The following is a 21351-nucleotide window of genomic DNA, read 5'->3' on the forward strand; positions in this document are numbered from 1 at the left end:
GACACTCACAGTGGGCCACAGAACAGAGCGCCACCTCATCCCTCGGTTGCGACGTCTCGTCGTGGCGTCCCGCAGGGTGGCAAAGTGACCGAGCGAGCTCCTACGCTCCTCGCCGGCCCATCACGTGGAGTCCGTCAAGCCAGAGGCGCCAACAAAGCAGCTTTGGATGCCGGCGCGTCCAGTGTCCAGACTCCCGATCCACCCTACCGTGCCGGCGCCTTCCGCCTGTTGCCACGGCCACCTTGGCACGGACGCGGATGGAAAGGCGGTTGCACATCGTTCCTGGTGCCTGTCCTTGATCGCGGCGGTCCTGCCTGCCAACGCCACGGGAGCCGAAACGGGGGGTCAATGCAGACGCCCGGCCGTGTCACCGCCGGCCGGCATGGTGATGGAGTCGTCATCGCTTCTGGAGCGTGGGTCTTGGACGTCGACGTTACGCTGCTCTCCAACCTCCCTTGCTACTAGGCCCATCATAGATACGGATGAGTCCCATGCACAAGCACAAATTGTTGGATCAGTGCTCCACAACGGCGTGGCTGTGAGCGCCGACAGGATGCATCTCGTTGTCGCCAAGACATTGTCATGAAGGCTGCTTCGTCACTGCCTGCACGGACCCACGGCGGGGGAAACAGAGGTGCTTGCCGAGCTACTGTGGTACCCGGACAACGTGCGCCCTGACAGAGGCGACCAGGGATGGGTACTGGCCTGGGCGGGCTTGAACCGAGAAAAGCACTGGGAATAGAACGGTACCACGGCGAACTCCATGAGCGCCGTTAGGTCGTCGCCAATGGAGATGCCAATAACGGCACGGTGGCTGTGGCGCTGCGCGAGTTCAACGACTCCACGGTGAGTGAGGTGGTGGAGCGGAACGGGTATATGTGGATCGGCTCCGTCGACATGCCCTACATCCGTCTCTTCAAGTTTGCATCTCTCTAGCGCATAGCAGTAAGCGCCATCAGCGACTTGTCTGACATTAAAGCGAAGTAAAGAACAGATGGTTTGCTAATAAAAATGTGGATCACAATAGTTTGCCTGATAAAAAAGAAACTGGAGCATTACATTTAGCCACAAGAATAATAAGAAACTAAATTCATCCTATATCTACTATACTCTACTTCTCTACTTCCTTTTTACTACGCCGACATAAGGAAGCTCCACCGAGCCCAAGTATAGCTTGCCGTCATCTCTTTCCATGATCTCGGTTGGCCTGACTTTTTTTGGCCCTCTCATCTCCTCGACTATCTTCCCGTCAGCAGCGACCCTCACAGCAAGAAGATGGCTATCACGACCAAAGGGCAACTCATTTCTCTCACGGTGCAACGCCACCCAGTAACCTCCTTTCCTATCGGGCCTGACGTTATCTGGGTAGCCCGGCAGGTCGGCAAAAGGCTCGGACTTGCCCGTGTCAACCCCTTTGATCCAGTGCCTCAGCAGCTTGCACGGGCCAGTAGATGCGACCACGAGGTGCGTGCGGTCGGCGCTGAGCGCGACGCCGTTCGGGTATGTCATCCTTGGTTGGAGCACGGTGGCGTCCGATGTTCGTGGATCATACATCATGAGGCGGCCCGTGGAGTCCCCGGTCTTGGTGACCATCTCGTGTTCTGACCTGTCGTAGTTCATTGAACTGTGGGTGAAGTAGACTTGACCGGTGACTTGATCGACGTCAACCCCGTTGGTGAAGCGCAGCGGCATGCCATCAATCTGGTTGACCAACACAGTGGCTTTCCCTCCGCCGGGCGGCACACGCATAAGCCCTTTGTACGCATCGGCCACGTAGAGGTCACCCGTTTTCTGGTTGAAGCGCAGACCAAGCGGGCGGCCGCAGCGGCTCTCTATGTCCGCCTCCGTGCCAAACCTGGATGTCGTGCACGTTTCGCTGTCGTAGCCTGGTCCGTAGGCGTATGTTGTCCAGCCGAGCTTGGGCCCGTTCCACCTCAGGATGCGGCCGTCGGAGACGCCGCTGTAGGGGCCTCGGCCCTGAGCGTCGAAGGCGACGCTCTCTGGCCCGTGCACTTCTCCGGGCGGCAGGGGCAGCTGCTGTGCCCGGGAGGCGTCGAAGCTTGCGGCGGCGGCTGCCATGGCCCCGGGCATGAAGAGAAGGACGAGTATGACCAGTGCGACGGTGGCCTTGAGGAGGCGGCTCATGCTGCACCCCATGTTGGCTGGCTGGCCGGCTACCTTAAGCTTGTCGATCGATCACGTCGGCTGTTCGATGGAGGTTGGTTGTACCGTGTGTGTCGATCTGCTGGATGTTGTTTGGTTTGATGGATTGAAGGGAGGTGTCTAGATGTCCTATTATATGTACTCTCATGGACAGCTACAGGTCCGAGTCGGCCCATGCATGATCCACACGTACGCCAAGACGGACGGAGGCAATCGAGTGGAGTCGAGTTGGATTCGAATCGGCAACCGAGTCCGGCCGGGTACAAGGAAAACAGATACGTACGTACGTGTTTCCCGCCGGCATCGCGTCGTCGTACGTATGGCATCGCGTACTTGTATTTTGCTTTGAACTTGCAAGGAGGATCCACTTGCGTCGCGACGTGCCTACCTACGTGTATCGTTTGTTTTTTATTTTTATTTTTTTTCACATGAAAGGAAGCCTCATTTCACATCCAACGAGTCAGAGATATATAAGACTATGCATGTCACATCTGGTTCCTACGTGCAGCTAGCTCCTGCCTGTACTCTACGGATCAATCGATCCATCTATTGTAAAGATCTCATCTTCAACAGTTTCGTTTCAAAAGAAAAAGTCTTCAACAGTGTATAGCTAGCTACGACGTCATCCTGACTCGACCGTCATGCATGGATCTAAAACCCGGTGCCGCCTCATGGTGCACGCATCCCCGCCACTAGACATCATCGACGCTTTCCGCCATGTGGCGGTGCTCCGCAGAATGGCCTCATTAGAAGAGATCCGCCGTCCTGCCGCTGCCGCTGGAGGAGGACCGGCGTCATGGTTGCTATAGCCTATAGGAGCTTGGAGAGAGAGGGAAGGCTAGGGTGCGGCCGCGACCGGTTCTTCCTCCACCACGACGACCGGAGTGGTCCGAATTCATGACGATGGAGGAGCTAAGTGTCCTTGCAGACGACCGAGATGCCAATAGAGATCGTTGCGCCACTGTCCGTAGAGAATGCCTTGCTGCCATCACGACCACCTCACCGCCGCTAGGACCGCCTCGTTGCCCCGAGTAGGCGCCGCCAGGAGCGCCCCACCGTCTCCCGTTCATAGACCAAATGAGTTCAATTATTTCGGTCCACCCCCGCTCTTGCGCCCGAAGTGCGGCCTCGTAAGAGAGATGTGAGCCCTAGGTCAGGCCTAGGCCGAACCAGGTTGCTCTCTCTCTCTCTCTCTCTCTCTCTCTCTCTCTCTCTCCCCGCCAGTTTTTGCATGGACGACCGTGATCGATTTTTGAGGGGGGCTATTTGTGTGTTGTCGCGGTGGACAAATGAGTGAGCAGCAAACCGTGGCCTCCTCCACCCCAAAAGAGAACACCCAAACAAGTTGCGATACTATTCACAATCCCTAGCCGCATCCTCCCGCTTCATGCTCCCACACGTTGCCGCCGATGCCTCTTCCACCCCAAGTGACGGTGGCGCCCCAGCGACCACGACTCCCCAGAAGAGAGGAGGCACAGAGGGGTGGTGGACAACGGTCGCTGAAGATGCAAGCGAGATGACAGACGCATGGTGGCAGCTGCAGATCCGCACTCGAGCGGCCATCTCCGCCTCTGCCTTCTCCCTGCACTCGACAAGTTGCACAAGGTAGTTGAGACACCGCTGTTCGTGGGGAGCACGTCGTTCGTACACAGTTAGACATACATGCATGCATTCGAATTGATTAGCTACTAGTAGTAGTACATATGTGCGCGTGAGGATGATGTCAGGTACTACGCATGGATGGATGAAGAAGATGGATGTGTGTGCACATTAGCAACAAGCAACGAGAGGGCCACTATTAGATTTGGACGTTCCGCTGAGATGGGTTCACAAGAAAGAAGGATCAATCCGTGGCAGATCAATTTGACCAATGAGCGAGAAATCGATCAGTGAGAGATGAGGTTGACCAATCATTAATGGAAGGCCAACGAAACGATTGATTAATACTAGTACTAGTACCAAGAAAGAAAGAGAAGATCTCACCGTAGACACGGACGGACGGCTGAGATGAGGTTGGCAGGGGATCGATCCGTGGGACGCAACAATTCTCCAATGAACAAGAAGCAATCCGACGTGGGTAAACCGAAACGGCGAATCCACGTCGACTTCCCCCGACCGATTCATTCATTGCTCCCCTACCCACACCCAGACACAACACCACATTGGCGCCGCCACCCAACGCCCCATCTCCCTCAGAGGCTCGGACCTTGCCGCCGCCCGCCCCCCCCCCCCCCCTCCCCACCCCTCGAGCGAGGAGGAGGTCGGTAGGCGTCCCCAGATCTGTTAAGGGATACGAACTGGAGCTCTCGATCGCTCACGCGCCGGGCACAACCTCCGTCTGCTCTTATTGCTCGCCGGCGACGCCAGCATGGAGCTACTCCGTGCTCGCTTGGGCTCGGGACGCCGCTGCTCGCCAAGGTAACTTGTCTCTCGCCCGTCCATCCTTTATTTGCTTGTCCCCAACGCCCTTCCCTTCCCTCCCCTCCCCTCATGAGTTTCCATCCGTGGAGCGCAGACACCACTGGCATCGAACCCTAGCCGCACCGCACCAGCGGCGGCCATCGACGACGGAGTACAGTACAGGACGGCCTCCCAGACGCGGCCGTCATACCCCAAGGAGCCTTCTTCGCCAGCCCTTGCCTCCTCTCCCGAGATGTGGACTGAGGATGGCTGCTTCCTCCTCCCCTCCTCAACCACCAGCCCCAGATCTGGACCTTCCGGACATGGACGTGGACGTGGTGAGCTTCCCCGCCTCTACCCCCAAATCTCATCTTTTTTTGTTGCAATTGTACCTACTGGACAGACACAACTGCACGTTCAATTTCTACTATATAAGAGAGACATGTTAATTATTGTGTATTTTATATATAAATAAATCAGAGGCTTTGCTTGATAGCAATGTGAGCCTGTTAGTTTGCTTGCTTGCTACCAAGTGTCAGGGTCACTCGAGCCAGTGGCATATATAGAGAGAAAACTGCACCTTTAAGATCAATCATATATCCGTGACATTGTTGTGTCCAAAGACAAGATTTTCCATCACCATTGGGTCAATATTCAATTCCTTGACATGCCTTTTCTGATTAACCTCAAATAGGGACACTCTCACTTCAAAAACACACATAGACAGCACAAGGAAATCTGGCTCCATATATTGATGTAAAATAAATACCTGATAGATGCCTAAAACTTTGGCAAGGCAAGTTTCGCTGTTCAATGCCAACTTGTTAGTTTTCGTATTGGTTGCTTTTCCAAAGAGTATCACTCAGTCTCTTGAGGATCGATTGGATGATGTGATTATATAGCACATCTGATGGTACTAGACTAGATGTGTAGGAAGGAAAATATAATCATCTTCTCTCCTTGTTTGGTTTTCTTAAGTTTACCACCAAGATCTGATTTGCAATTGTACCTACTGCCCAGACAAAAGAGCACGTTTTGCTTCCATTTTTACAGCCTTAAAGCTGGAGCGTCACGTTTATGACGAATACGCATCACGTACATTACATGTTTATTATTTCTATGCAACATTTTTTGGTTCAAGCACAGAACCTATAGTAGTATCTTAATTTGTTCAATTTCTACTAGAACAAGAGAGACAGGTTAACTTTGTGTAGTTTATGAAATTTCTAGAGGCTTGGCTCCATAGCAATGTCAATCTGTTAGTTTGCTTGCTACCAATGTGGTATCAGTTGGTTTTGTGCTGTTCAATGCCGACTTATTAGTTTTGGCACTGGTTGCTTTTTCAAAAGGGAGGAGCTAATCACATGTGATTGCGCAAGTATCAGTCAATCTCTTGAGACTGGATTGGCTGATGTAACCACATAGCAGATCTGATGGTACTAGATGCGTTTGAAAGTATAATCATCATCTTTCCTCTCTAGGTTTTCTTAAATTTACTAGATGTTTTTCCTGAGTCTTTCGCTGCACACGGACCCTCCACTCCCATTATTCAGCAGTATGGTGGTCTACTAGGAATGCGTCGGGATGTTAATTGGCATGTACGGTAGCCACTCCTGCAAGTCGTACCACACATACTTGACGGTGTTGAGACGGCAAACGTGACAAAGCACTCACTATAGTTTTACTCTCAATGATGGTTGTTTCAGACCAACACCAGCTAATATATAACCAAAAAATGAAAATGTTTTCAGAAGGTGTGTAATTAACATGCGGCTTTTCACTCACCTGCCATGATATGCCTTCAAATTGGAAACTTTAACTCTACCTTTACATAAATGATATACTGTTCATAACTAGCAATTCGGAAAAATTACTTTCAAATTCACTTTTTATGTCACTGACTAGTGACCGCCCAAGCTTGCACTATTGTGGGTTAATTCCACAAGTTGTTTCCGCAATGTGGTAATGAACTGACGGATTGATTTCTATTTATTCTCAAGTTAGATTTCTAGATTTATTTGATTTGAGTTTCCTTCCTGGGTTAAGTTAATTTCATATACGGCTGCTTCTGCCATGTGTAATGAACTGGGGATTAACTTGTTTTATTCTGAATTTTAGATAGGTAAAGAATTCACCCTTGATGCTGCTTCTTCAGTTGAGACAATCTGGTCCCTGGCTGCTACTGGAACGAGATGTGCGATGGCTCATCCCACTCAGCTCTTGAAGACAGCGTGTGTACCAGGGAAGGAGAATGGCATAAATGCAAGTTGTGACTACTTGGAGTGGTAAGCTTGCTGCAAATTGTAAATATAGCTTCAAAAAATGCTTCTGCAAATTATTCTAGCCATGTATGTGACAAACAATGCTTCTCCAGCAAATTTCCCACCAATCTGTTTGTCTGTCGTTTAGATTTTCTACTTCTGAAAATAAAAAAATTAGTGACAAGCAAGCCTTCTCCATTAACCACTTTGTGTGGTATCTGCTGGTTTTGTGTTGTTCAATGCCGACTTATTAGTTTTGTCACTAGTTGCTTTTTTCAAAGGGAGGAGCTAATCACATTTGATTGTATAAGTATCAGTCAATCTCTTGAGACTGGATTGGATGATGTAACCATATTGCAGATCTGATGGTACTAGATGCGTTGGGAAGTATAATCATCCTCTTTCCTTTCTTGGTTTTCTTAGGGTTACTAGATGCTTTTCCTTAGTCTTTTGCTGCATCGACCCTCCACTCCGATTATTGAGGATATTGGTGGTCGACTATGAATGCATTGGGATGTTAATTGCCATGTCCGGTAGCCACTACTGCAAGTTGTACAACACGTCCTTGATGGCGTCGAGACGGCAAAAGTGACAAAGCACTCACTATAGTTTTATGTTTTGTTTCAAGCGTTATCAATTACTCCCACCGTACCAAAATAATTCTTTATCAGTTCTCAAGCTGATATTCTTTCACAATGATGGTGGTTTCACACTAACATCAGCTACTATGATACACTTCTTTACCTATATCAGCAGCTAATATATAACCAACAAATGAAAATGTTTTCAGAAGGTGCATATTTAACATGTGGCTTTTCACTCACCTGCCATGATAGACCTTCAAATTCGAAACCTTTAACTCTACCTTTACTACGTAAATGGTATACAGTTGATAACTTGCAATTCGAAAAAAAATTACCGTCAAAATAACTTTTTTTATGTCACTGACTAGTGACGGCCCAAGCTTGCACTGTTGCGGGTTAATTCCACAAGTTGTTTCTGCAATGTGGTAATGAACTGACAGATTGCCTTTTATTTATTCTTAAGTTTGATTTCTAGTTTTATTTGATTTGAGATTCCTTCCTGGGTTAGGTTAATTTCATATACTGCTGCTTCTTCCATGTGATGCTGAACTGGGGGTTGACTTGTTTTATTCTAAATTTTAGGTAAGTAAAGAATTCACCCATGCTGATGCTTCTTCAGTTGAGACAATCTGCTCCCTGGCTGCTACTGGAATGAGATGTGTGATGGCTCATCTCACTCGGCTCTTCAAGACAGCGTGCGTACAAGGGAAGGAGAAGGGCAGAAATGCAAGAGTGACTGCTTGGAGTGGTAAGCTTGCTGCAAGTTATAACTATAGCTTCAAACAATGCTTGTGCAAATTATTCTAGCCATATATGTGACAAACAATGCTTCTCCAGCAAATTTCCACACCAATCCGTCCATCTATCATTTAGATTTTCTACTTCTGAAAATTAAAAAAATAGTGACAAGCTAGCCTTCTCCATTAACCACTTTGTGTGTGCTGCTATATGAACATGTTTCGATTTGGCTGCTCCCCCTACCTTATGCGTGCGCAGGTGCTTTGAGTGCTTCCTTCTTCCCTTCCTGGGACGCCGCTCTCCCACTGCTCTGACGCCATAGACAGACAAATGTAAGTATTTCTCTTGTCTCCACTTGCCCTCTGTTAGTGTCCTTTCTCTGGCCTTAATTTGCACAGAAATTATTTCTTAAGAGAGGACAAGAGGAGATGTCCTGCCATCCAACTTGTCTTCTTGAACAAATGAAGCACAACCCTTCGCAGCACCTGAAGTTTCAGACTGAATGAATTACATTGGCCACCTATATTTAGAAACTTTACCCTATGGAGTAGCATGTACCTTTGGTTTCCTAGAAGCCCATTGTGCGCGTCCTTAATTAGCAACTCACTTTCCAAAAGTTCCGATGACAATTTATGTGAAACCAGTTGTGCAGTTTGCATCTTTGTAACAATACATGCTATAAGATCGAAGTTAACACTAAAAGTGTTCTCTGCAGTGTATGGAAGTTTAACTTATTATGCGAATCTGCTTTCATTTGATTGTGCCTCAAATTTCACAATCATTATTATTTATTTTAGACACTTGAAAATGAAGGGAGAAATGCTACAGTTGTATGTTGTTTCTGCAGTATGTTGATCTACTTGCCTTTCCTTTTGTTATACAGCAACCAAAATTTCTGGAGCAGGATAGTCGCTTGACATTTTGTTATACATGCAACTGAGCCGGTCAGTTGGCGGCTCCCAGATATATCCGCCACGGTCGCCATGATGATGACGACCTCCCCTCCACATGCTTGTGCTTGGTGGACGACGCGACCGTCTCTTCCTCACCTCACCTCACCTCAGGCTGGTGGCGTCCAGATCAAGTGGATTCGTCAATGGCCTCGACAGATGCAGTCTGATTGCCATCATGAAGGTACTCCCACTCTTTGATTTGCTCCTCTCCCCTTCCCTTCCCCTTTCTTCTCTTATACACTTGGTTTCCTTCCTCACGCATGCGTTTCGGACAGGCTCCTTCTCCACAACCACACACGGGAAGCCATGGAAGCTCCATGTGCTTGTTCTCCATGGAGGTCAGCAGCTGCCATGCCGCGATGGAAGCAAGTCCCAGAGCTCGTCAAGGTTTGGATTTGGCAGCTCCACTCCCTCCCTATTGATTAACCTATGCTAGTTTTTGATAGTTTGCCTTAATTTTGCTGCTAGCACATGGTTTTGCATGTATTGGTAGCGTGTATTAAACTACCAAGAAATAAGTGGCTCTGAAGCTACTTTTTTTATCAGTCTAGTCTTGATTAAATCCAGGCTTTATTTACTTGTAGATGTATATTGTTTCTTTTGGTTGGTACCTGCTAACCGGTGTGATGTGGATTACGTCAGATGTTTATGTCAGGTGATGAATGTATCTGTGATGAATTTTTGTGCTCTGTTTGGAGAACTCACTTGGGTTTGTTCACTCAAAATGACATCAAATTCTTGAAATCTAGTTCTTAGTCTCGAGTGGCAATGTGCAGCTTGACTGAATCTTTAATGTACTTTTCCTTGTACATGTGTTGTATGACTAATGCTAGTGCGGAGAATGAGTAGTTCAGATTGGTAGTAAGCTGGATAAGTACTTGGTCTGAATCACACAATTTTGTTTGCTGCATAATAGCACCATGCTTAGTTAGTATACTTATGCAACCATCATTTTCCTTGCTGCTATTTTTGTGGTTTCTTTGCACCACCTTGTTATCTCTGTTTTGTGACACATGTGCTTGTACATTGATCGTATTGAGTAACACTTTATTGTATCAGTGCATCCACATGCATATGAATGGTGCTTTCTTTTTGGTACAGATAACTAGTGTCGCCGATCTGCCAAGCATATGATTCCAAAGCATCTTGTCATCAGTGACCTACTTCCACTGGGACCTGACTGCCATCCGACAACACGTGAGCCATACCGGACATCGTTGGGACCTCCATGTCCGGCTACATGGGTTGCGGTGAGCCCCTGCTCTCTCTCTCTCTCTCTCTCTCTCTCTCTCTCTCTCTGCCCTTGGACGGTCCGGCCATCGAGCTAGTGTACGACTGTTGTCGTCATGCTGTGTGTAGTGGTGGTGGTCTTCCGGCAACTAACTTGATCTTGGGATTGTGGTCATATTTCTTGTCGATTAAACATGTCATAATACTTGTGCTTTGCGAGGCCATGTGTGTATGTGGCTGCTACCATGCTTTCCTACCTATGCAAGATTCTGTTGTGCCTCGACAAATAGTCTCTGGTTTATCCATTTATGTACCTTTTTTGCACCGCATGTTACAGGATTTGGTAGTGGTCCATGTTCTAGCTTTGGTAGGATCCTTGCTTATATGTTGTGGGATGTTGATTTATTAACAATGGCTACCATTAAATATAGAAAGAAAACGATTACCTATTAACTGGTGTAGTGTTGCTGTGCACATATAGATAGAACAAGTGTTATCCTTGTGTGCTTTGGAGGGAGCCATCATGCATGTGCTAGCAATATTCATGACTAGTCTTGGATGGATATCTTATCTAGTTGTATGTTCGATTGTCAATTGTTTGCTATGCTAGTTGAACAAATGGGCGCTTCTTTTAATTTGTTATGCTACCTGATCAGTTTCTGGAGCTCAACAATATCTGTTGTTTCTTGGAGCTAGGGCCCGGCGCAAATGACACTTGCTCTCCCCAGAGCTCTCTCCCTCCTCTGACACCTATGATGAACACTTCTTCTCTGACCACGGCTGAGGTGAGCCAGTCGCTTCGTTTCTTTTGCATACTTACTCTCATTCCCTGTGTGTCCACAACCATCGAGCCGTGGTAGTTGTATACTGGCCATTGCACCATGGAGATTTCTTGGGCTGGGTTGGGGGCTATGGTCATGGTGTCTGTTGTAATCTACATTTCTGTTTCTGTGAATGAACGATGACGACAATATTATTTTCCTACCTATGGCTGCGGCTGCGTTGAGCCGTCTCAATTGGTACTTTTTATTGTTACACATGTTCTGAATCCATGATGCTCAGGGTCCCTGATAACCCACAAGTATAGGGGATCGCAACAGTTTTCGAGGGTAGAGTATTTAACCCAAATTTATTGATTCGACACAAGGAGAGCCAAAGAATATTCTCAAGTATTAGCAGTTAAGTTGTCAATTCAACCACACCTGGATAACTTAGTATCTGCGGCAAAGTATTTAGTAGCAAAGTAATATGATAGTAGTGGTAACGGTAGCATAAGTAATATTTTTGGTATTTTGTAGTGATTGTAACAGTAGCAACGGAAAAGTAAATAAGCGAAGAACAATATATGAAAAGCTCGTAGGCATTGGATCGGTGATGGAGAATTATGCCGAATGCGGTTCATCATGTAACAATCATAACATAGGGTGACACAGAACTAGCTCCAATTCATCAATGTAATGTAGGCATGTATTCCGAATATAGTCATACGTGTTTATGGAAAAGAACTTGCATGACATCTTTTGTCCTACCCTCCCGTGGCAGCGGGGTCCTAATGGAAACTAAGAGATATTGAGGCCTCCTTTTAGTAGAGTACCGGAACAAAGCATTAGCACATAGTGAATACACGAACTCCTCAAACTATGGTCATCACCGGGAGTGGTCCCGATTATTGTCGCTTCGGGGTTGCCGGATCATAACACATAGTAGGTGACTATAGACTTGCAAGATAGGATCAAAAACTCACATATATTCATGAAAACATAATAGGTTCATATCTGAAATCATGGCACTCGGGCCCTAGTGACAAGCATTAAGCATAGCAAAGTCATAGCAACATCAATCTCAGAACATAGTGGATACTAGCGATCAAACCCTAACAAAACTAACTCGATTACATGATAGATCTCATGCAACCCATCACCGTCCAGCAAGCCTACGATGGAATTACTCACGCACGGCGGTGAGCATCATGAAATTGGTGATGGAGGATGGTTGATGATGACGATGGCGACGAATCCCCTTCTCTGGAGCCCCGAACGGACTCCAGATCAGCCCTCCCGAGAGGTTTTAGGGCTTGGCGGCGGCTCCGTATCGTAAAACAAGATATATCCTTCTCTCTGATTTTTTTCTCCCCGAAAGTGAATATATGGAGTTGGAGTTGAGGTCGGTGGAGCGTTAGGGGGGGCCCATGAGGTAGGGGGCGCGCCCTCCACCCTCGTGGACAGGGTGTGGGCTCCCTGACTTGACTTTTTCTACCAGTATTTTTCTTGTTTTCCAAATAGATGTTCCGTGGAGTTTTAGGTCATTCCGAGAACTTTTGTTTCTGCACATAAATAACACCATGGAAAGTCTGTTGAAAACAGCGTCAGTCCGGGTTAGTTGCTTTCAAATCATGCAAGTTAGAGTCCAAAACAAGGGCAAAAGTGTTTGGAAAAGTAGATACGATGAAGACGTATCAACTCACCCAAGCTTAAACCTTTGCTTGTCCTCAAGCAATTTAGTTGATAAACTGAAAGTGATAAAGAAAAACTTTTACAAACTCTGTTTGCTCTTGTTGTTGTAAATATATAAGGCAGCATTCAAGTTTTCAGCAAAGATTATGACTAACCACATTTGCAATAACTCTTAGGTCTCATGTTTACTCATATCAATGGCATAATCAACTAGCGAGCAATAATAATAAATCTCGGATGACAACACTTTCTCAAAACAATAATGATATGATATAACAGGATGGTATCTCGCTAGCCCTTTCTGAGACCACAAAACATAAATGCAGAGTACCTTTAAAGATCAAGGACTGACTAGACATTGTAATTCATGGTAAAAGAGATCCAGTCATAGTCATACCCAATATAAATTAATAGTAATGGATGCAAATGACAGCAGTGCTCTCCAGCTAGTGCTTTTTAATAAGAGGGTGATGAATCAACATAAAAGTAAATAGATAGGCCCTTCGCAGAGGGAAGCAGGGATTTGTAGAGGTGCCAGAGCTCGATATTGAAATAGAGATAAATAATATTTTGAGCGGCATACTTTCATTGTCAACATAATAACCAAGAGATGGCGATATCTTCCATGCTACACACATTATAGGCGGTTCCCAAACAGAATGGTAAAGTTTATACTCCCCCTCCACCAACAAGCATCAATCCATGGCTTGCTCGAAACAACGAGTGCCTCCAACTAGCAACAGTCCCAGGGGGAGTTTTGTTTGCAATTATTTTGATTTGATTTTGCATAAAGCATGGGAATGGGCATCCCGATGACCAGCCATTTTCTCGTGAGTGAGGAGCGGAGTCCACTCCTCTTGAGAATAACCCGCCTAGCATGGAAGATACGGACAGCCCTAGTTGATACATGAGCTATTCGAGCATACAAAACAAAATTTCATTTGAATATTTAGAGTTTGGCACATACAAATTTACTTGGAACGGCAGGTAGATACCGCATATAGGAAGGTATAGTGGACTCATATGGAATAACTTTGGAGTTTAAGGGATTGGATGCACAATCAATATTCCCGCTTAGTACAAGTGAATGCTAGCAAAAGACTGGTCGAGTTCATACCAGCTTCTCCCATCTCAGTCAGTCCATCATATATCGTCATAATTGCCTTTCACTTGCACGACCGAACGATGTGAAAATAATAAGAGTGCACATGCATTGGACTAAGCTGGAATCTGCGAGCATTCAATAAACAGAAGAAGACAAGGCAATATGGGCTCTTGGTTAAATCAACAATAATGCATATAAGAGCCACTTCAACAATTTAATCATGGTCTTCTCCTATCGACCCTCAAAGAAAAGAAAAGAAATAAAACTATTTACACGGGAAAGCTCCCAACAAGCAAAAGAATAACAGGAAATCTTTTTGGGTTTCTTTTTAATTATTACAACTACAGCAAGAAAAGTAAACTAAATAAAAGCTACAACTAATTTTTTTGGTTTTTCTTAAGGTTTATCAAACACACAAGAAGAAAGCAAGAAAAAGAAAATAAACTAGCATGGATATTACTATGGTCATCACCGGGAGTTGTCCCGATTATTGTCACTTCGGGGTTGCCGGATCATAACACATAGTATGTGACTATAGACTTGCAAGATAGGATCAAAAACTCACATATATTCATGAAAACATAATAGGTTCAGATCTGGAATCATGGCACTCGGGCCCTAGTGACAAGAATTAAGCATAGCAAAGTCATAGCAACATCAATCTCAGAACATAGTGGATACTAGGGATCAAGCCCTAACAAAACTAACTCGATTACATGATAGATCTCATCCAACCCATCACTGTCCAGCAAGCCTACAATGGAATTACTCACACACGGTGGTGAGCATCATGAAATTGGTGATGGAGGATGGTTGATGATGACGATGGCGACGAATCCCCTTCTCCGGAGCCCCGAACGGACTCTAGATCAGCCCTCCCGAGAGGTTTTAGGGCTTGGCGGCGGCTCCGTATAGTAAAACGCGACGAATCCTTCTCTCTGATTTTTTTTCTCCCCGAAAGTGAATATATGGAGTTGGAGTTGAGGTCGGTGGAGCGTCAGGGAGCCCACGAGGTAGGGGGGCGCGCCCTAGGGGGGCAGGCGTGCCCTCCACCCTCGTGGATAGGGTGTGGGCCCCCTGAAGTGGACTTTTCTATCAGTATTTTTCTTATTTTCCAAATAGATGTTCCGTGGAGTTTCAGGTCATTCCGAGAACTTTTGTTTCTGCACATAAATAACACCATGGAAAGTTTGCTGAAAACAGCGTCAGTCCGGGTTAGTTCCATTCAAATCATGCGAGTTAGAGTCCAAAACAAGGGCAAACGTGTTTGGAAAAGTAGATACGACGGAGACGTATCAGTCCCATGTAGTTTTTAAACTAAACTTGATGCAGAAAATTATCTTTGGAATAAACTAGATGCAGAAAATTATCACCTTTGGCAAAACAAGTATAACCTTTGGCAACTTAATTCACAGGTCGGCTCTGTTTATTATTGACAACGAATTAACAAAGTGGCTGCGACTTGGAAGACGTTTTACTCGACCGCAGAATGAATTCACTTGTAATGTTGGAATATTTTCCGTAATTCCTGGCAAACCAAAATAGTATGCAAATTATTTCACCACATAATTGTCACGCAGCTGGTTTGAACTCCAAAACTTACATTTTGATTCTTGGGTGCAGATGATAGACAAGAATTCTGATTTCTTCCATTGAAGGCCTTAGTGGGCATACCACTAGGGAGCTTGTTGAGATGCTCAAGGCGTGAGAGAGCTTTGTCTTGCAGTGCAATGCACAAGATGGAGGTCCAGAGCAGGCACCTATAGGTGCAATGGTTACATCAGGCGGCGCCATCACCCCCATGTAGGTAGTGGCTTCGCCAGCGCGTCTGCTCCAGTACCCCTTCTTGCATAGGTAAGCCACTCAGTTGGTCCCACTACTCCGCTTTCTCTTCTACTCTGTGTGCTCACGGCCATCCATTCGTGGTTCATTTAATTCCATGGCAATTTCTACGATTCTGGGTTGTGCTGATGGTCTGTGACGCAAACACTTTCAATTCCATGGCAATTTCTAGGATTCTGGGTTGTGCGTCTCGTGATGATTCTGGCATAATAGTCAATGGATTTAGCCCTCAAGTTTAGTCCTCTAAGTCTTTCTCTTTTGTTGTTGTAGTTGGCTGCTGTGTTGTTGTAGTTGTGGTTGCTTTGCACCACCTTGTTATCTCTGTTTTGTTACACATGTGCTTGTCCATTGACCATATGAAAATTGTCCTTACTACTATGAAGAAACACTTTATTGTATCAGTGCATCTACATGTATATGAACGGTGATTTCTTTTTCGTACATGCAACATGTGTCGCTGATCTGCCAAGCATATGATTCCAGAGCATCTCGTCACCAGCGACCTACCTACACTGGGACTTGACTGCCAGCCGACAGCACGTGAACCATACCATACATCGTCGGGACCTCCATGTCCGACTACATGGGCTGCGGTGAGCCCCTTCTCTCTCTCTCTCTCTCTCTCTCTCTCTCTCTCTATCTATCTATCTATCTATCTATCTATCTCTATCTCTCTCTCTCTCTCTCTCGCTCTCTCTCTCTCTCTCGCTCTTAGAAGGTCTTGCCATTGAGCTATGGGAGATTGTTGTTGTCATGTTGTGTGTAGTGGTGGTGGTCGTCGGCCACTACCATGATCTTGGGACTGTTGTCAGATTTCTTTCTTGTCGATTAAACATGTCATAATACTTGTGCTTTGCGACGCCATGTGTGTATGTGGCTGTTACTATGCTTTGTTGCCTATGCAAGATTATGTTGTGCCTCGACGAATATGCTTTGTTTTATCCATTTCGATATCTTTTTTGCATTGCATGTTGCAGGGTTTGGTAGTGGTCCATGTTCTAGCTTTGGTAGGATCCTTGCTTATGTTGGGGTGTTGATTTGTTAATAATGGCTATCATCATATAGAAAGAAAACGCTTACTTATTAACTGTTGTAGTGTTGATGTGCATGAATAGATAGAACAAATGCTATCCTTATGTGCTTTGGAGGGAGCCATCATTCATGTGTTAATAATATTTCTGACTCATCTTGGATGTATATTTAATCCAGTTGTATGTTTGATTGTCAGTTGTTTGCTATGCTAGCTGATCAATGGGTGCTTCTTTAATTTGCTATGTAGCTGATTAGTTTCTGTAGCTCAACATTTTTTGTTCTTTCCTATGCCGCATCGGAGCTGGGACTCGGCGCAAATAACACCTACTCTGCATCCTCTGACACCTCCGGTGAACGCTTATTCTCTGACTTCGGCCTAGGTGAGCCAATCGCTTCCTTTCTTTTACATGCTTACTCTCCTTCCTTGTGTGTCCACAACCATCGAGCCGTGGTAATTGTATGCTGGCCATTGCACCATGGAAATTTCTCGGGATCAGTTTGGGGCTGTGGCGATGGTGTCTGCTGTAATCCACATTTCTGTTTTTGTGAATGAACGATGACCAAAATATTTTCCTTGCTATGGTTGCGGCTGCATTGCGCCATATTAATTGATACTTCCGATTGTTACACATGTTCTGAATCCATGATGATTAGGGTCCCATGTAGTTTTTAAACTAAACTTGCTGCAGAAAAAGTTTTTGGAATAAACTAGATGCAGAAAATTATCACCTTCGACAAAAAAAAGTGTATCCTTTGACAACTTAATTCACATACTAGCTCATATAGTAATTTTTTTTCTAGGAACCAATCCTGCTTCCTAACCTGGGTCCATGGTTTTTGGGGTTGTCTATTTGTTGCTTCCCTTGTTGATGTTGTATTGGCCAGTAAAACAAAACAGTCTGTGCAGTTTTATTTCTCCTGTTGCTAAGGTTGTTAATGACCACTGATGAGTAGTATATAGTTTTCTCCTCCGGCTACAAGCTTCCTTGATTTTTATGCGGCACTGTGACTCGTTGTGTCCCGAGCACTCAAATTTCTTTTGCGATAATCTCCAAAGGATTTGGGATCTCCGATGTTGCACCAGTGCCAGTACTTGTAGCATATGTTCTTTGTTTGCTCCTTCACGAGTAGAAGAATGAAACATTTGGGCTTAGGATCTTGCTGCATCTCAACACTCTTCAGTCTCTTGAGCACTCTTCAGTCTGTTGAGGTTGTTGTTGGCAAGGGTAAGCAGTGAACCATATATTAACAGTTTTTTATTTGGAACTTTGACTATCAAATCCTATGAAAAATATGTTGCTTCAAATTTAACCAAATATTGATTATGAACATATATTTCAAGATAATCTAGTAGTATTAATGTGTTGCAGTTGTTGGTATTTGGTATATATTGATAGTTGTGATCAACCTTTAAATTCAGGTCCTGCATTTGGATCTTGTTCTTGCTGCTTTGGTTAGGCAGCAATTTAGAATCTCTATAGCAATAGGCTTGCATGTCACGCTAATCAAGTATGAAGCAAAGAGTTAGTTCATATTGTGTGTGCAAAGGCTAGCTTGCCTAGTTAGGGCCCGTATCTTAATCAGTGCTTTTAATCCTCTGTTGATGTATCTCCCATCGTGGTCGATCCTTGCGGCTTGCCTTTGCATATTTGCACTGTTTAGTCTGTATTAGTTGTCTTTGCCATTGCATAATCATGGTTTTCATGTGCCATTGGCTGTTACAAGTCGCACTTTGAGTTGTTTATTTACTTTACTAAGTAATATTCCTTCCATGAGATGAGGTTTGCCTGCAACGGTGGCTGTGGTGGCTACGTCTTCCTTGGTTCCGGTGAGTGCATGGTCATCTTCCTTTATCCATGTGCCTTGAGATGGCCTGGCAATTGAGACGTGGCTGATTGTGGTGCTGGCCACTGGGTCAATGATTTAGGGTTTTGTGTTGTGGTGGTGGTCTTCCGGCCACGGCAAACTTGTGTTTGTGATGCTCTTGTTGTTGAAATTAGTCCCTGTGCTTGTTAGGATTTTTTGCTACTGTGCATGTTGTTTGTTTGGGTTTGATACTCATTCCAGAGAAGCTTTTTGTAGTAGAATGAGATCTTGTTTTAGTCATTCAATCGGTGTCGGCAGAAGCATTTTTACATTTAAGATAATCATCATGATTCGATATTTGTAATCTGACTAGCTACTCCTTTGCAATTCTTTGTAGTAGCTTGAGTACAAACTCGGAACTGCAGCTCCTGTTGGCGCGACCTGGTGGTTGATGTCGCGGCCTCCAGCATAAATAATTAAGGTCCTGCTATTCGATCATGCTGTTGTTGCTTTTGTCAGGCGGCAATTTCTATTACTTTGTGTGAGACTGTTCTAGGAGTACTCAGCCCTCCTAGCTAACTTGCCTAGTTAGTGCCTCGCATGTTAGGTGTATTAGCGCTTTTAATCCTCCGTCGATGTATCTCCCAATGTGGTTGATTTTCGCGGCTTGCCTGCTTTGCATAATTGCACTGTTTCGTGTGTATTAGTTGTCCGCCTTTGCAAACTTGTGGTTTTCATGTGCCATTGGATGTTACAAGTTGCACCTTGATGCATATGCGAGTTGTTTATTTGCTTTACTGTCCGACATTCTTTTCATGAGCTTGGCCATTAAATATCATTCTAACTTGAAAGCCATTTCATATTCATGAAAAGGTTTCTCCTTTTGCCTTTACATGAGGTCGGTTGCTGGTGCTTTGTAAACAAGCAGCCATATTTGTCTCGACTTGTGTTTTGTTGTTGAGAAACCTGGCTCGGTTTCGGTTTAGATATTATTACAAGGGACAAAGGAGCAAACCTAAAGAAAATAAAAACCTGACTCGGTTGTTTGTTTAGATTTGATAATCGTTTAGGATCTTGGCATGCCGCTGGCCAGGATGTGGATTTTGATATCAAAGGGATGATTTCCTTAGACGTGTAGACTTAACCATATAGATAAATTGGACTGTCAACTTAATCTTTCTGTAAGTTACTTGCATGAGTGTTTGCAAAGAATTCCTGAGAAGTTCAATTTTTTTAGTAGAATTAATTAGATCATGGTTGTGCCACTTGATCTTTTTACCAAGAGTTAATGATGTGCTTTTCTATTGCTGGATAGACGAGTAGAACAGAAAAGCAAGGACGGTGTCATGCTTGATATACTCCCTTGTGTTGCGTTGTGAGTAATAAGATCGTTTGACCTGTGACGAGCTTGCTTTCCCAGATGTACAAGTAATTTGTGGTGCTTGACTTGTTTTACATGCCTCCTTTATAAATTCTAGGATTTCTGATGTACTCCCTCTATATCAAAATACAAGACCTTTTTTCATACTCCCTTTGTATAAAAAAAAGTCTTGTATTTTGATAAGGAGGGAGTATTAAACTGTTGCTGACTTGATGCAAGCACTGTGCTTTCAGATGCATGGCAGTGACGGTTTGGCGCCATTGAGATTGATGACGCATGATGCTGCTGCAAGGCGCCGATGAGAGAAGCACCTCCAAGGTCCGAGATTTGCAAGCACCAGATGAAGTGGCAAGGCGAGCTGGCTGGATCGTGTTAGTGTGTGCATTGTTTGTCCTGGCGAAGTGCTAATTGTTGATATGGGTGGTGATGTTGTTGTGTGTACATACAATACATAAAACAAAATGTCTTGGCTGTTTGCTGCTGCTCTCTTGGTCGGCTGGCTGGTTGTGTTGCCCAAGTGGTGGAGGAAATTCAAATATCCTTGTCTTTATTTATGTATGTGTTGTCCCCAACCAAGCATAGATGAAATGGGTTTGAAATGCAATGAAATCTTGAGGAAAGGGTTTGAATAGCTGTTGTTGCTGCTTTCCGGTTACATATTGTGTGAATGAATCTCTCAAATGGGAACTCCGGAATCATGGGCTCTATCTGCACCTAGTTGGTTCAATCGAGATGGCTATAATATTTCAAGTCAGACTAATAACATGAACATCACCAGCGGGCAAATCTGATTGTGTGTGCTTTTGTGGATGGAAGTAGATTACTCTGCACCAAGAGGTATTGGGGAAGTAGTCTTTATTAATTGCATCAGTCTAGTTTATGTCCAAACCATGAACACAGGTGTAAAATTTGCAATTTGGCGGGCGACGAGCCGAAGAAATGAAGTATCGTACCGAAGAAAGAACCACTCAAATTGTTGGCAAAATCGTCTTAGTCACTAGCCTTTATTTATTTATTTTATTTAGTTATCAACCTGCAGTAATGGGCTAGCAAAATAGAGTGCAGCCGCAAGAGCGCCAACCAATCCCAATCTAGTAAGCAGGCATGGCATGGCATGCTGCTTCTCGTTCCCGTGAGAAACCAAAGCCTCTAAAGAAATAAATGCATGCCTGGTGATGCCCACCAACTAGTCAAGGAGGGTTCAGCTTGCGCCAGCTCACCGATCCGCGGCACCACGGCCTTCTACTTCTCTTCACCATGCCTTCCAAGACTATCTCTATATATACCAGAGGTAGGCATTCGTCCACGTGCGGGGTGCACGTGTGACTTATGACTTGGGCGACGGCTGGCGAGAGGCGATGCTCTCCTTCTCCTTGTGAGGAGGTGGTTTGGCTCCTGGCTCC

The 21351-nt window shown here is 45.2% G+C and overlaps 1 protein-coding gene and 1 long non-coding RNA gene across 2 annotated transcripts; one reads left to right on the forward strand and one right to left on the reverse strand.

Annotated features, from left to right (window-relative positions):
- Positions 1–1101: 1101 nt before the first annotated feature.
- LOC141026560 (protein STRICTOSIDINE SYNTHASE-LIKE 10-like) lies at positions 1102–2157 on the reverse strand. The gene has a single exon (XM_073503323.1). It carries the CDS (start codon positions 2155–2157, stop codon positions 1120–1122), a length of 1038 nt encoding a protein of 345 aa, XP_073359424.1. The 3' UTR covers positions 1102–1119.
- Positions 2158–4274: 2117 nt separating this feature from the next.
- LOC109739893 (uncharacterized) lies at positions 4275–20580 on the forward strand. Its single transcript, XR_012189214.1, has 13 exons — positions 4275–4581; positions 4679–4901; positions 6682–6848; positions 7991–8156; positions 8405–8478; positions 9030–9280; positions 9375–9486; positions 10201–10349; positions 11026–11114; positions 15511–15741; positions 16213–17141; positions 18965–19048; positions 20182–20580. It is a non-coding gene; the product is annotated as an uncharacterized lncRNA (long non-coding RNA).
- Positions 20581–21351: the final 771 nt, after the last annotated feature.

The sequence above is a fragment of the Aegilops tauschii genome, chromosome 7 (assembly GCF_002575655.3).
Source record: "Aegilops tauschii subsp. strangulata cultivar AL8/78 chromosome 7, Aet v6.0, whole genome shotgun sequence".
NCBI classification, from domain to species: domain Eukaryota; kingdom Viridiplantae; phylum Streptophyta; class Magnoliopsida; order Poales; family Poaceae; genus Aegilops; species Aegilops tauschii.